The 15,608-nt window shown below is 38.8% G+C and overlaps 1 protein-coding gene across 1 annotated transcript; it reads left to right on the plus strand.

The window, feature by feature from the left end:
- The first annotated feature begins 2,583 nt into the window (after positions 1-2,583).
- On the plus strand, positions 2,584-8,539 carry LOC119522072 (E3 ubiquitin-protein ligase RLIM-like). Its single transcript, XM_037820775.1, has 3 exons — positions 2,584-2,824; positions 6,873-7,946; positions 8,040-8,539. Exons 1-3 carry the CDS (start codon positions 2,584-2,586, stop codon positions 8,537-8,539), a joined length of 1,815 nt encoding a protein of 604 aa, XP_037676703.1.
- Positions 8,540-15,608: the final 7,069 nt, after the last annotated feature.

The raw sequence follows: 15,608 nt of genomic DNA on the forward strand, positions 1-15,608 counted from the left end.
CCTCTCCACTGGAAGTGACCTCAGGGTACTTTGCTGCTTGTTAGGGGTTTGTCTGTGTTTGTAGCTTGTATTCAGCAGTCCATATTTGTTAATTAAAACCCCAGTTTGAGCTTGGTTGAGCTATATTTGCTTGCTCCCGGCAGGGACTGCTTCTTTCTCCCAGAGAGAAGTTTTGCAGCTTGGCCTGCCATGGAGAAGGGGCGCCCATTCCAGGTTTTACTTACAGCTTTTATGCTGCAATCTCAGTCATTCCACACATTCCAGGCTAGTATATGATGTGTGGACACTCACGGTTGTCCCCTAGCAGTTGTTCCTGACTATTTACTAGTTGCTGTAGAGTACTAATTAAATTCCACACTTCTCTATGCCACCATCATGCCCTGCCTCCTAGAAAAATTACTTTTTGACATCAGATTAGAGCAGTGATAATATCACTCTCCTGTTGCAATGATTAGAATTCTTCTAATTGGAAATGACAGAAATTCTTCACAAAAACACATATTTAAAAAAAGAAAAGATTGGCTTCCAGGTCTAAAAAACCTAAGGTACATCTGACTTTAGTTGTATGTCAAATTATTTGACCAGTATCTGTCTATATTTGTTTTCCTCTGTTTCTTTCTTTATATTGGTTTTCCTCATGCTCGGGTAGACAAGACAGCCAAAAGCATCTTTAGGTTTACATTCTATCATATTATCAACTACAGTGGAAAAAATAATTTCTCATTTTCAGTAGTTCTAGCTTACATCTTAGACTTTACCTTTATTGGACTTCTTTTGGTTACATGCCCATTACTAAACCAATTGTCATAACCAACAATATGAGATATGCTGATAGGACAAGGCTGGGTAATGGGTCAATTCCTTTAGCCATGGCAATAAATTCAGCTGTACTTAAACCACCAGAACTAAGATTAAGGAGTGGGATTTTCCCAACTGGAAAATCAGAAAGCTGTTATTATAAGAATATTAAGTGAATGCTAGTGAGGCAAAAACAACAAATGCCCACTGCTTGTTCTCAGTAATAACAACAAAACACCTTAATTTGTGTCCTATTTCTTATAAAGAAAAAATCAAAACCCAATTTATAAAGCATGTGTCAATTATTCCTTCTCAGATTAATTTCACATTTCCATCCCCAAAGGTGTGACCATTGTTTCCCAAACAAGCCAATGTCTTTCAAATCTGTTCCTTCTGTCTGCCATGGTCTCTCTCCACAAACATATTACTAACTGCCACTTTCCACCTGCAGAAATCCATGATTCTGAAGACACAGATTTAAATATAATATCTCTGTGAAACTTTTCCCAATGTGTATTAAATAATAAATGCTGCTCAAGTCTCTGTACTTCCACAAAACCACATATATGCATCTATTATAACATATAATATGTTGTATTTTGATCATATAATATGTTGTTTTGTATGGATAGTTCCTTTATCTGAATTCCTTGGGAGTAAGACTGCTGGGACATTTGACATATCTTTAGTGGCTAGGATAGTAAATGACTCAGTTGATATGGGATGAATTAGTTTAAGAATAAATCAAATTGAATAACAGGCCTCAAATTCAGGAGCCTAATCATGTCCTTACATGAACAACCTGAGTGATGGATTCCAAAACTAGTGTTACATGGGACTGAAACCCTTAAGAGATCCTCTCTAGGTTGTATCACAAATGAGCTGTATTTTCACCAAGCCATCCTGGCTGCACTAACACACGTGGAAATAAATCAGGAAAGTCAGCACTCATTACCATAGACAAAATCACTACTATGGATCTGTTTAAAAAGTGCCCGTGATGTTCTGGTTAGTTTTGTTTGAATTGTATTTACACTGTTTATGAAAAAGGATAACAGAAATGAAACTGGACACCTCTGTGGAGGATTCCTTAAAGAATTCTCTAGGTTAGCATAAAACCTGCCAAAGCTTCTTAACAGAAACTTGAGGGGTTGGATAATGCAAGGAAGCAAGATGAAGCAATGAGTTAAAAGGGAGAGGAATCAACTGAAGAGATTCAGCTAGGACCCTGGTATATTATCAAAAAATGTAGGCTTTCTTAGTAAGCATCTATGATTTGAGGAACTCAGGAAAATAAGTTCCTGGGTACCTGAAGATGAGAATTGCTACATTTAACTAGGATGACTTAGGCATGGCATTTTGAAGAAGGCAGTCATATGTAATGTAACTAGCTATATTTGGTGTTCTTTAATTTAACTTAGAAATAACTGGAACATACCAGAGCTTGAAAAAGCCTCTGGAAAGCCTGAGAATAGGCTCCTAGAGGTGGGAGGAAGTGGAGAACAGTGCTTGGTACACAATATATGCTGGGCAGTATTTGAGGATTTTGAATGGAATGAAACCCAACCTGAATCTGGTCTCTGATGGGTAACAATGAGAAAATAATGGCTGCCTAGGCAACGGCCCCTAGCAAATGCTGAAGTAAAGGCTGGCCTCAACCAGAGACTCACCAGAGGGTGGAGAAAGCAGTAGGGGAGAACCCAAGGAGTCTCTGTGGAGATGGAGGAACCAACTAATTCGGATCCTGATGCTATGTCTTAGATAACTTTCCACTTGTTCATCAAGATGGAAAACTCAGATTCCAATAATAAAGGAAGTGGGTCTACAGCCCAGCCCAGAAGTCAGATGGACAAACTGGCTTGGCAAGAAGCTTTCTATAGATTTGTAAATAACCTAAGTGAAGAAGATTACAGGCTTATGAGAGATAACGAATTGTTTGGCACCCTGGGTGAAAGTACTGAAGAAGAGTTGCTGAGAAGACTACAAGTTAAAGAGGACATGCCACCACAAAATTCAGGTAAAAATAGTGGAGTATTGTGCTTTTAGGGGGAAACAGAAAGTGTGGATAAGGAACTTCATAATAGTAACATCAGCCAAAAGTTAGAAGAAAATGGCACAAATTAATTTGGTGCTAAGTAACTGCTCAGAAAAAGACAAAAGGCACTTAGTTGATCTTTGGTGAGAATGTCAAAATGTTCATATTTTTTTCCTACTTTGGGAATTATTTCTTCCTTATACATATGTGATTTCCACATCAGCAAAAAGTAATATTGTAAGCTTTAACCAAATGGCTCTCAACTAGGGGCAATTTTGTCAACCCACACCTACACCCTAACCTGAAGACATATGGCAATATCTAGACACAGTTTAGTTCTCACAATTTGTGTGGGAGAAAGAAGGTGGCTACTGGCATATAATGGACAAAGTCCAGGGATGTTGCTGAACATCCTATGATACACAAGAATGCAAAAGAGAATGATCCAGCCCAAAATGTCAGTAGAGCCTAGGTTCAGAAGCCATGCTCTAACTTCAAATCTGTTGATTCCTTCCCAGTGTGAAGTAGGGAACAATTTTAGTATTTATCAGGGTACAATAATGGTTTGGTTCTTGAACATGCCCTTTTATGTATCATTATTTAGTTCCTTTGATCTGACCTTCAATTTCATGTCAATTCAAAATCTTAGTAACATTAAGAAGTTATCAAATACTTTTAAAAAGCAGTTTTATTGAATATATTCACATACAATCCATTCAAAGTATACAATCAATGGCTTTAAGTGTAATCACCAAGTTGTGATTCATCGCCACAGTCAATATTACTCCAAAAATAAAACCCCATACTCCTTAGCAGTCATCTCTAAATTCCTCTGTCCTTCCCCAGCCCTACATAACCATGAATCTAATTCTGTCTCTATAGATTTACATATATTTATATGTTATATAAATGGAATCATACAATATGTAGTACTTTGTGTCTGGTTTCTTTCACTTAGCATAATGGTTTCTTAATTATTTTTTTATTAGAGAAGTTGTAGGTTTACATAGAAGTCATGTAAAAAAATACAATGTTCCTATATACTTCCCTATTGTTGAGACTTGGATTGGGGGCGGGGTACCATTGTAACAATTGATGAAAATATGTTAAAATATTACTGTTAACTATAGTCCGTAGCTTACATTGTGTATATTTTTCCATATAACACCCTATTATTGACCCCTTATAATAGTGACATACATTTGTTATAATTCATAAAAGGACATTCTTGTACTTGTATTATTAACCATAGTTTTCACCCATAACAGGGTTCACTGTGTTATATAGTCCCGTGTTTTATCTTCTAACTTTCCTTCTAGTAACATATGCAACCCAAAACTTCCCCTTCCAACCACATACATTTATACAGTTTAGTGCTGTTGATTACACTTACAATAATGTGCGACAATCACCACTATCCCTTCCCAAACATTTATATGTCATATCTTATTTTTGTCTCTCTCTTTACCTTTTTAGTTACACTTACCGATAATCTTCATTTCCAAACACACACTACCCCAAGCCTCTCTCCTGCTTTTTCCCTCTCAGCCTGCAGAACTGACTTCAGTATTTCTTGTGGGGCACGCCTCTTGTTGATGAACTTTCTCAGTTTCTGTTTATCTGTGAATATTTTAAACTCGCCATCATTTCTGAAGGACAGTTTTGTGGTATAAATCATTCTTGGCGGGTATCTTAAATATACCATATCACTGCCTTCTCACCTCCATGGTTTCTGAAGAGAAATCAGCACTTAGCCTTATTGTGTTTCCCTTCAAGGTGACAAATCGCTTTTCTCCTGCTGCTATCAGGATTCTCTCTTTATTTTTGGCACTTGGCATTCTGATTCGTATGTGTCTCAGAGTAGGTCTAATAGAATTTATTCTGTTTGGAGTATGTTGTGCTTCTTGGACATGTATTTTATGTCATTCATAAGAGACTCATATGTTTGTGCTGTTTGTGCTATCATTTGGGTCCTTGAGACCCTGCTCATTTTTTTTCCATTCTTTTCTCTATCTGTTTATCTGTCTGTAAGATTTCAATTGTCCTATCTTTTAGTTCACTGATCTTTCTTCTGTCTGTTCAAATCTGTTATTATATGCCTCTAGTCTGTTTTTAATCTCTTCTATTGTGTCTTTCATTGTCATAATTTATGTTTCTTTTCATGGGTTCAAATTCTTCTTTATGCTCACACAGTGTCTTCTTAATATCCTTTATCTCTTTAGCCATATTTTCCTTCATCTTCTTGAATTGATTTAGGAGATTTCTTTGAACATCTTTGATTAGTTGTTTCAAATTCTGTGTCTTCTCTGAAGTTTTAATTTGTTCCCTTGACTGGGTCATATCTTCCTGTTTCTTAGTATGGCTTATAATTTTTTGCTGATGACTAGGCATCTGATTTTTTCAATGGGTTTACTCTGAAGGTCAATGTTTCTCTCTTGCCTAGGGTTTTTATTGCTGATTGGCTTTGTGTTACATCTCTTCTTTGACACTTGGGTCAACTTATTCTAGACCTTTAGAATTGCCCATGTTTAACGGATCACATTTTTTTCAGCTCTCCCTCATCTGATTCTTGCCTGGATATGTGGCATAATTTTTAATATTGCACTATTTGTGTAATTGTTTCACCCCTTGGAGAAAGCTTCAATTCCTCTTTTCCTTCTCCAGGAATCTTGATCTCTTCTGTTTATCTTTATTTTGCCTCTGTAGGCTTTTTTTTAATAAAACACTTCTTTCATTGCCTCTAGCTGCTTTTGCTTGGAGGGCAAATTCTGGAGGGATGGTCACCCTGGAGAGGACTTTCCCGGAGAGTAATTCCCAGCCAAAACAGGGCCAGGCACCCTCAAATGGGGCACAGAATGGCTCCGAAGAACCCTGGGTAGAAAATCAGGTAAGATGCCAAAATGCCTTTAGACAGCATCCTGAAGCTGTGCTTTCTTGGCCTTCCTAGCCAATGGCACCTTTTAACAAATTTCTCTGCAGCCTAAGGAGGTACTGTGTCTTTAAACCTCCACCAGCTCTGCCCCTGTCAGGTGTGGGGTTGAAGCAATGGCTGCAGTGGTCCCTGTCTGGAATGGGCTGAAACAGCAGCTTAGAGTTGGGACCCAGTGATCTGAATTCGCTAATCAAGAGGAATGATCAGTGTTTGGCCCTGCCCCCCCCTCCATTCTTGTGGAAGAGGAATTCCATGTCCCCTCTCCATCTTATGCAACCAGCCAGGGCCCAGACCCCAAAGTGACCCATCTCGAGAGTGGTTGATAGGTGCCAGCAGCCTCTATGGAATGAGCTACTCACAGTTCTTTACTACAGTTTCTCACCCTCTTCATCTTGCTCTTCCCTAGATGCTATATAGTGCTCCCCTGACTTCCAGAGCCCCAAAACAATTGTTTCCGACAGTTCCTGCCTGTCCATTAGCTGTTTTTTGGAAAAGTGAGCCCTGAAGTTCCCTACTCCACCATCTTCCTCAAATACTTTCAAGCCTACCTTGTTTATATTTTGGCAATGGATACAACAGTCTTACATTTTAAAACAGCCTTATGCCTTATCAAAGGCACTTCAGTCAAGAGCCTAGAAGAAATAATAGTTTAGATTGAGAATTTCACAAAAATATAACAAACTAAAATACTAGCACTGTCCCTTAACTGTTGTCTACCTCATTTGATTGCATACTGTTTTGACCATGGGCTGAAAAAAAGTTGTCTTTTGACCTTCTCTCCTGACAGTGGTATGCTAATCTCAGCATATAATGAAATACTGAAACTATATTTATTCCAGATTCTCTTTCAAAACACCCACAAACAAATGCACAATTCTCTAATTTCTCCAGGATTAGCTCAGTCTTTTCAGATGGAATAGAAACTTTCCTGCCTTTCCTTGTAAGTCCAGGCAGTGTTTACAAAATCATTAGTTCTATACATGTAAAATATGTTTAAAGCATCTGAATCTGTAAGTTCTTGTTTTTTGCTTGTTTTTGAAAGAAAGTTTCAGAGCATGATTCATGATTGTCCTTGATAGTTTCCCCCTCCCTTTCTTTTGTTAATAGATAGAGGAGACTCTTCAGATGATGTGTCTAGTGATGACTCTCTGATAGAATGGCTTATGTCTTTTGAAGAAAACGAAGATATGACAGGAAGTAGGCAAAGCGAAAACCAAACTTGGAGAGCAATGAGCCCGACTAATCCAAACAATGGTGATTTCAAATTCAATTTAGAGATGAATTCTAACCTTAATCATGGGAACTTGAATCCAGAAAATGAGTATGCATCATCTGCAAGACATTCCAGGGGTGAATATATGGAAAACAGCCAAAGGCAAGTAGAAAATCCACCATCTGAATTAACATATGCAAGGCAATCAACATCAGAACGAAGTACAACTGAAGCATTTACAGAAGTCCCACCTACCAGAGGTCAGAAAAGAGCAAGAATTAGGAGCCCAAACCATTGGAGAACTAGATTGAGTGTTGAAAGTAGTTCACCTCTGAATCTAATGAGTGATGTTTCACCAAGACCTCATCATAGTATCACACCTCATGCTTTTGAGCATCCTCTGATAAATGAGACTGAGAGGTTTTCTAGAACCTGGCACCACGAGTCACTGAGACAGCAGATAACTGGGCCTGAGTTGCCAATGTGGAGTCTTTTGGCAACTTCTGGAACAAGGACTGTCTCTCAAGGGGCAAGTTCTCCAGAAACAACCAGCAGTGATGAATCTGAACAGAGAAAGTCAACCATACTTTTTGATCCTGAAGTAGAACGAGTTCATCCTGGAGAATACTGGCAGAGAGACTCCATAACTAGTAGAGCTCACTTAATGTCTCCAACACCATACAATGCAATCACTCATGAAAGTGAACAAAGAAGTTTTAGGCATATATTGTCACATCCTGAACTGGCAGATGCAAGATCTTATGTCAGTACCACCAGAATGCCCATTCATAGATGTTTAAATACTGGTTTATGTAATACTACATCTGTTGCAACTCACAGCACATTAAGGCACATGATGACAGAATTTGATGATTCCCACTACTTTATGCACAGTGATAGTGATTTAGAGCCTCATGGCTTAGCCACAAGTGAAAATATAGAAAGATCAGAGTTACAGAATGGAAGAGATGGTTCTGATATTAGTAGCCATTCTCATTCCAATTCAAATCCTAGATTTGATTCCAGTTCAGGTTCCCTTTTAAATTCCAGTTCAAGCTCTAGTTACAGTTCTAGTTCAAGTAGTAGTCTTATTTCCAGCTCCAGCTCCAGCTCCAGTTCTGGTTCCAGCTGTGAAAGTTCAGGAACAAGATCAGAAATGTTTGAAGGTAGTAATGAAAGAAGTTCATCATCAGGCGCATCATCAGCGGACAGCCAAGAAGATCAACATGTGGCCCCAGTAACATCCGATAACAGTGACTCTTGGCCCTTTAATCTGGTTCAGTATTTCCTTTTAAATGAAGATGAGAATGACCCACCTACAGGCCTCAGCAAAGAACAGGTCAACAACTTGGCAGTAAGAAGCTGTGAAGCAAATGATGTATTAAAAGCCTGTATCATTTGCATCACAGAATACACAGAAGGCAATAAGATCCGTGTACTACCTTGTTCCCATGAATATCACGTTCACTGCATTGATCACTGGCTGTCTGAGAACTCTACTTGTCCTATTTGTTGCCATAAAGTCACAGATTCTGGTAACAGAGAAAACTTTGAGATCTGAATTCTCAGCTATATAGACTGGTACAGTGATGGGCAAACAGGAGTCATTTGTTTGATATAAAGTCATGACCTGAACTGAGTCATTGGTTTCTAAGGGAATTATTGCACTTTCCCTAATCTCTGTGCCAGAATAAAAGGAGAGATACTGATAAGCAAAAAACTGTCTTAGTGTCTTGACCTGACATTAGAAACCAGTTCCACACCATGGTTGGTCACTGAATTTCTACAGAAACTTAGCAGGTACACTGGATTGGGTTGCTCTTGTTTCTGTGAGAGAAATGTCTTAATATAAGCATTTCCTCATGGATACTCTTATCTGATCACATAAATCCAAGACATCGCAAGGTCTTGCCCTATCTTGGATATGTATGCAAAGAAACACCCACCCAAACAAAATGACAAGCAATGTAAGAATTTATTAGTCACATAAACGAAGAAGGGGTAGTACATTCACAGAAGGCTGTAAAAGCCTTAAAAATCTCTTCCCATCACTTTCACCATCAGTTTACCCCATCCCCTACAAATGCCCAAGTTTCTCTAATTTCTCACTACCAATGTATCACTCAGAATCCTGGGGCCAAAAATAGATGGCATGCTTGAAAGGGGTGATTAAAGAGAGTTTCATGAAGGTACCAGTTACTGAAGTCTATAAAGAATGAAGGGAAACCAAGAGAAGTACCCTGAGGCAAGCCGCTGTGAGAAACTATTATTACCACCACCTGGCTTGAAAGGGCGAGGAGTAGTATTGGTTCCTGGAAGCCAGCATGTCCTGTCCTCTACTTATATTAGGAGGCCACACAATAGGAGCTGGAGCCTTAGGTAGAATATGCAGCCACTGCAACTGTAAATCTTGTGAGTGGGAGACTAAAGGAAATAAATATCCTGACCTCACTTTCCTCCTGCCCTCTAATCTCCTTTTGATAGATTTCCCTATGGAATGGAGATTAGTTGACCAAGCGCATAAAGGTCAGCCTCCTGGGGTCACAAATCAGGGTGGAAAGGGTGTAGAGTGAATCTGGAGAAGAAATCAGAGACCATCTAACAATCAACATTCTCAACTCTCTTCAAACCCAGACCATGCAAGCTTTCTGTCTCTTCCTTCTGCCCTCCATTCTGCTCTTTTACCCAACTGTTTAACCACCCTCTCTTTTTAACATTGCTTTCCTCTGATTACTCAGATCCTGTATGATAAAAGAGAGAAGTACATTCCATCTTTAGAAATGATGAGACAAACCATTAGAACATACCACCTTTCTCTTAAACTCATCACACTTAGGTTGCGGTGATTGACAACAGCAAAGGAGAAAAGCAATGTCTTAGTTTGCCAGGATGCTGTGACAAATATCAAACAATGTGTTGCCTTAAACGATAATTTATTGGCTCATGATTTCAGATGCCAGAAATAAAAAAAAAATCAAGGTGTTGGCCAGGCCATGCTTCCTCCCCAAAGTCTACAGCATTCTGGTGCTTGCTAGCTTGCTATAGTCCTTGGGATTCCTTGGCTGGCATCTCTGCCTCCCATCACATAGTGATCTCTCTCTCTCTTCGTGTCTCCTCTTCCAGTTGCCCCTGACACTGGCTCCTTTAACTGCATCTGGATTTCCTCTCTTAAAAAGGCCTCTAGTCACACAGATTAAGGCCAGCCCTCCATTCAGTTTGGTCACAACTAATTAGGCTACCAGAAGATTCTATTCGCAAATGACTCCACACCTTAACTTATGATACAACTTCAAAGGGTCCTATTTACAAATGAGTTTAAACCCACAATAACTCATATTAAGATTAACAATGTCTTTGTTGGGGTACATAATTCAGTCTCCCACAGGCAGACTAGGTGTTTCTTTAGTATTTACTTCATAGATACGTTAGTGTTTCAATTCCTCTAATGGATACCTTTATTTCGTAGTTATTTTAAACAGATCCTTATTGCCTATGAAGTGTTTCATGAGTTTTATATTACTTTTAATCTTTGTGTGCATAATTCAAAACACCCAGTTGCTTACTGAGAGCCTCCCAAATTGTAATCTGAAAGCCTTCAAGGTAAAACCTGAGTTCTAAATCAAGCCTTGTTAATTCAATTCCAATTGTCCCCACTAAAAGTATCAACCAAAGACCATGGCTATTTAAAATAAAATTTTAGATCATGTTTCCTTTCCAAACATAGTGTAGGATTTCTTTCTGATTTTAATTCAGCCAGAAAACTTGGCTATTTTTCATATTTTGGTATCTTGGCCAGTCCAGGAAATTTTGCTTAAAATTATTTAGTTAAGGTGAAAGTGCATTGTATTATAACCTTAAGCAAAAGTCATAAATTTTGTGCAATATGCAACCAAAATAAATGTGGACAGTGTTAAGTATCAACCTACTCTAAGAATTTAAAGTCAGAATCACCACTGACCTTTATTTTCTATGTGAACTTCTGGTAGCCACAGCAATTGCACAGAAACATAAAATATAAGTGGAGGATGATGGAGTAGACGTGTGGTAAGTCTTTTAATTCATCTTTGAGCTAGCATATTTTTCACATAAAAGGTATTCCCATAGCCAGAAGTGAAGACTTAAATAGATCAAACCTCTGAAATTTACTTCAAATCTGAAAGTCTTGAATACTCTGAATTTTATTAGTATCTCTGATGCCAGATCTATTTCATTTAAAGTAAGTAGAATGATTGTAACAATACTCAGCTTTATGGTTGTCCTAACAGATTTCTATCTTCCAAAGGATGATAATTGCCTAATTTCCTCTCCCAATGATGGATGACCTTGTATAATCCCACCCCCCTTGTGTGGAGGGAACTCAGAGTGTGATGGGATATCATTCACATGATTAGGTTCTTTTATATGGCAGAGTTGACTTTAAAAGGAAATTATCCAGTGTGGGTCTGACCTAATCAGGTGAGCCTTTAAAAGGCACATATAGGATTTCTGGTTCTGTTCAGATAAGATACATAGACCCCTCTCTCCCTAAGTACAATCACAAACACTGGAAATAACACAAGAGACAGCAAAAAGAGAACTCTGGAAGTCGGAAAGTGGAAGGCAAATTGGTTAGAGACTCAAGGAATGGAGGAACAACAAAGTTGCATGGCATCTTATGACCCTCCCCACACAACAGGAAAAGGTGTCCTGTGCCTAACATTTCTTAACTCCCAACTTAGCAACAGAAGATGGTTCAGATAGTCTCATTCCTTCATCAGATTAAATGGGAATCCCTCCCAAAACACCAGACAAGCTCAGAAGAACCTGCAAGGAGGGACAAATAGAAGCAATGCAGACAATAAGCAGCCAGGGAAAGCACTTCCCTTCCCCACTAGGCCTGGGGCACACTGTTCCAGAGACCCTGGGTGACCAGGGGCACCAGCAAGAAGGATCTCAGAACAAAAATCTCCCAACCCAGGAAGTATTCTCCTTCCCTGCCAAGTCCAAGACTCCACTCCCCCACCCAGTAACATCAGGTAGCTTGGTGGCACTGACATGGGGGATCCATCCACAACTCCCCAACCAGGGAAACAATCTCCAAACCCCACAGGCAGTGGAGATCCAACCACAGCAAGTGCCTGGACCAGGAAGCACTGTTTGTCCATGCAGACTGGAGACCCTATTTCCCCACATAGGCACCATGAGCCAGGCCTGAGGAAGCCTTTTCTCCCCATTTAGGCAGTATCAGCAGGGACCAGTAGGAATCCTAGCTGCACCTGATAAACCAAATAGACTAAAATAGCACAACTATTAGAACCACAGCCCACAAAAGTATGGCAGGAGCTGCAGGCTAAACATAAACAGGGTGATTGACCGCTAAATTAAACATACATACACAAACACTTTAAATAGGATCCAGTCTCCCAACATAATAGCCAAAATGACCAACATACAATACAAAATCACCCATTATGGTAAGAACCAGGGAAATCACAAGTTTAATGAGAAATGACAACCAACTGATGCCAACTCTGAAATGAATCAGATATTGGGATGATCTGACCAGAGTTGTAATGCCAACATCATAAAAATTTAATAATTATAAATTATCTTGAAATAAATGAAGAATTAGAAATTTGCACAAAACAAATAGAAGTTATTAAAAAAACAAATGAAAATTAAGAACATAAAAATACAATAACTGAAATAAACTCACTGGATTTGCTCTGTAGTAGACAGGATAGAATCAGTGAAATTGAAGACAAATGAATACAATTTGTATAAGACAACAGTAAATAAACTGAAAAGAAATGACCAGAACAATACAAAATTTGTATTATCAGAGAAAGAGGAGAGAAAGAGAGTATTAGAAGAAGTAATAGCTGAAAACTTCCCAAATATGGCAAAAGATACAAATCTACAGACTCAAGAAGTTGAGCAAACCCTAAATACAATAAACTCTGAGAAATTTATAACAATACACATCATAAGTAAACTTCTGAAAACAAAATACAAAGTAATCTTACAAGCAGGCAGAGAGAAATGACCTATTGCCTGTTTTGAGTTGAATTATGTGCTCCCAAAAGATATGTTGGGATATGACCCCCAACAGCTCAGAGTGTGAACTCATTTAGAAATAGGGTGACTGCAAAGGGAATTAGTTAAAATGAGGTCATATTGGAGTAGGGCAGGCCCCAAATCCAACATGACTGGTGTCCCCATAAAAAAGATGGGAAGAGACAGACAAGATAGAAGTGAGAAAACAACCATTTGAAGATGGAGGCAGAGACTGCAGTAAAGCTGCCACAAGCCAAGGAAAACCTGGGACTACCAGGAGCCAGCGAGAGGCATGGAACAGATCTTTTAAAAAAAACTTGAAAGGGAGCATGGCCTTGTTGCCACCTTGATTTCAGACTTCTGGCCTCCAGACCTGTGAGAGAATAATTTTCTGTTGTTTTAAGTCACCCAGTTTGTGGTACTTTATTATGGCAGCTTTAGGAAATGAATAACATCACTTATAGGGATACACCAATTAGAATGAGACTGATTATCTCATCTCAAACCATGGAGGACAGAAGGAAGTGGTGCACATTTTTAAAGAGCTGAAAGAAAAGAACTGTCAGTTGTGAAATCTATATCCAGAGATCTATGCTTTAGGAATGAAGTGCAAATATCAACATTCTCAGATGAAGAAGGATGGAAGGAAGGTATTTGTTACCAGTAGCTCTACCCTTAGGAAATGGCTAAAGGAAGTTCTTTGAACAGAAAGAAAGTGATTAGAGAAGGAACTTGGAGCATCTGGAAGGAAGAAAAAACAATAAAGAGCAGAGATATGAGTAAATACAATAAACTATTCTTTTCCTTAAAAGTTTTCTAAATTGTATGTGATGGTTGAAACAAAAGCTATAACACATCAGATACTCAAGACAATGATATTTAAAAGTTGAGAAAGTAAAGGGACCTAAGTGGAAGTGATGTTTCCACATGTCACTCAAAGTGGTAAAATACTGACACAACTAGATTGTGAAAAGTTATAAGTATATTATAATACACAGAGAAACAGAAGAAAATACAAAGTGGCACACTAAAAAATACCATAACTGAAGATGGAATCCTAACCCTGTCTGAGTAACAAACAGGAAAGCAGAAGGAGAAGAAAACAGAGCAACCAACAACAGAGAGAAGAAATAGGAGAACAATAAGAAAATGGTAGGCTTAAGTCTTAACATATTAACAGTTACCTTACATTTAAATTAAAATGCAGAGATCTGTAGAGTGGGTAAGGTACATGATCCCAATATATTCTGTTTACAAAACACTTCAAATATAATGATAAAGGTTGAAAGTAAAAGGATGGTAAAAAATATACAATGCATACATTAATAAAAAAGCATAACTGGCTATATTAAGAGCAGATAAAGTAGACATCAGAGAAAAAAAATTGCTAGAGACAAAGAGGAGATGACATAAAAGGATCAAACCACCAGGAAGCCATAATGATCTTAAATGCATATAAACCAAACAACAGAGCCTCAAAATATTTGCAGCAAAAACTCATAGAGTGAACGGCTGCAGGAAATGGGGGAGGATGGTGGCCCGCGAGGCTCATCACAGGCAACGCGTTGGTGGGATCCTGGAACCCGGCGAGTTCAGCAGCGGCAAAGGATGGGTCTTGCCTGCAGCTGGGCGATCTGGGCTTTGACCTCCCCATGGTTCCCAGAAGCAAGCCAGTGGCAAGTACGGAAGCAGCAGCAGCAGAGGCGGAGGCTCTGGCTTGTCTTTCTCTTCCCCTCAGCCTGAGCCCGGGGAGGCCTGGGGGCTGGAGTGGGATCCGCTGCCCGAGAATGGGAATTCTCTTCACCAGGATATGGCGACTGTTCAGTCACGAGGAGCACAACGTTATCATTGTTGGGCTGGAAAAATGCAAGGAAAACTACCATGCTTTACCAATTTTCTAGGAATGAAGTTGTACATACTCCCCCTCCCCTAGGAAGTAATGTAGGAGAGATTGTCATTAATAATACACATTTCCTAATGTGGGATATTGGTGGCCAAGGCTCCCTTCATTCTTCCTGGAATGCTTACTATACTTACACTGAGTTTGTAATAGTTGTTGTGGACAGTACAGAGAAAGGATTTCTGTAACTAGAGAAGAGCTGTATAAAATGTTAGCTCATTGGGACCTATGAAATCCTGGATTGCTGATTTTTGCTAATAAACAAGATGTTAAAGAATGTATGACTATAGCAGAAATCTCCCAGTTTTTGAAACTAACTTCTATTAAAGATCACCAGTGGCATATCAGGCATGTTGTGCTCTTACAGGCAAGGGATTATGCCAAGGACTTGTGCCAAGGACATGAATGGATAATATCATGACTTAAGGTTAGATGATCTCTACTGACCTCTTCTCATAGACTTTCTATAAATGAAATACTGGACTTTACCTGAAAGCTGCAAAAATTAATGGTTTAGAGATATTTTTAACAAACTGATCTAACCTTTTTCTATAAGAAGAAAGACTAAGACCACTTATTTGAAAACAAAGATGCAGTCTCACCTTCCAATCTACTTTCTTATTAGTTTCTCCCAAAGTAAGGTCTTAAAGCTGTGACATCGATTTTCCTCATAATGAACTGTCTCAGGACATTG

Source organism: Choloepus didactylus, chromosome X (genome assembly GCF_015220235.1).
Source record: "Choloepus didactylus isolate mChoDid1 chromosome X, mChoDid1.pri, whole genome shotgun sequence".
Classification (NCBI taxonomy): domain Eukaryota; kingdom Metazoa; phylum Chordata; class Mammalia; order Pilosa; family Megalonychidae; genus Choloepus; species Choloepus didactylus.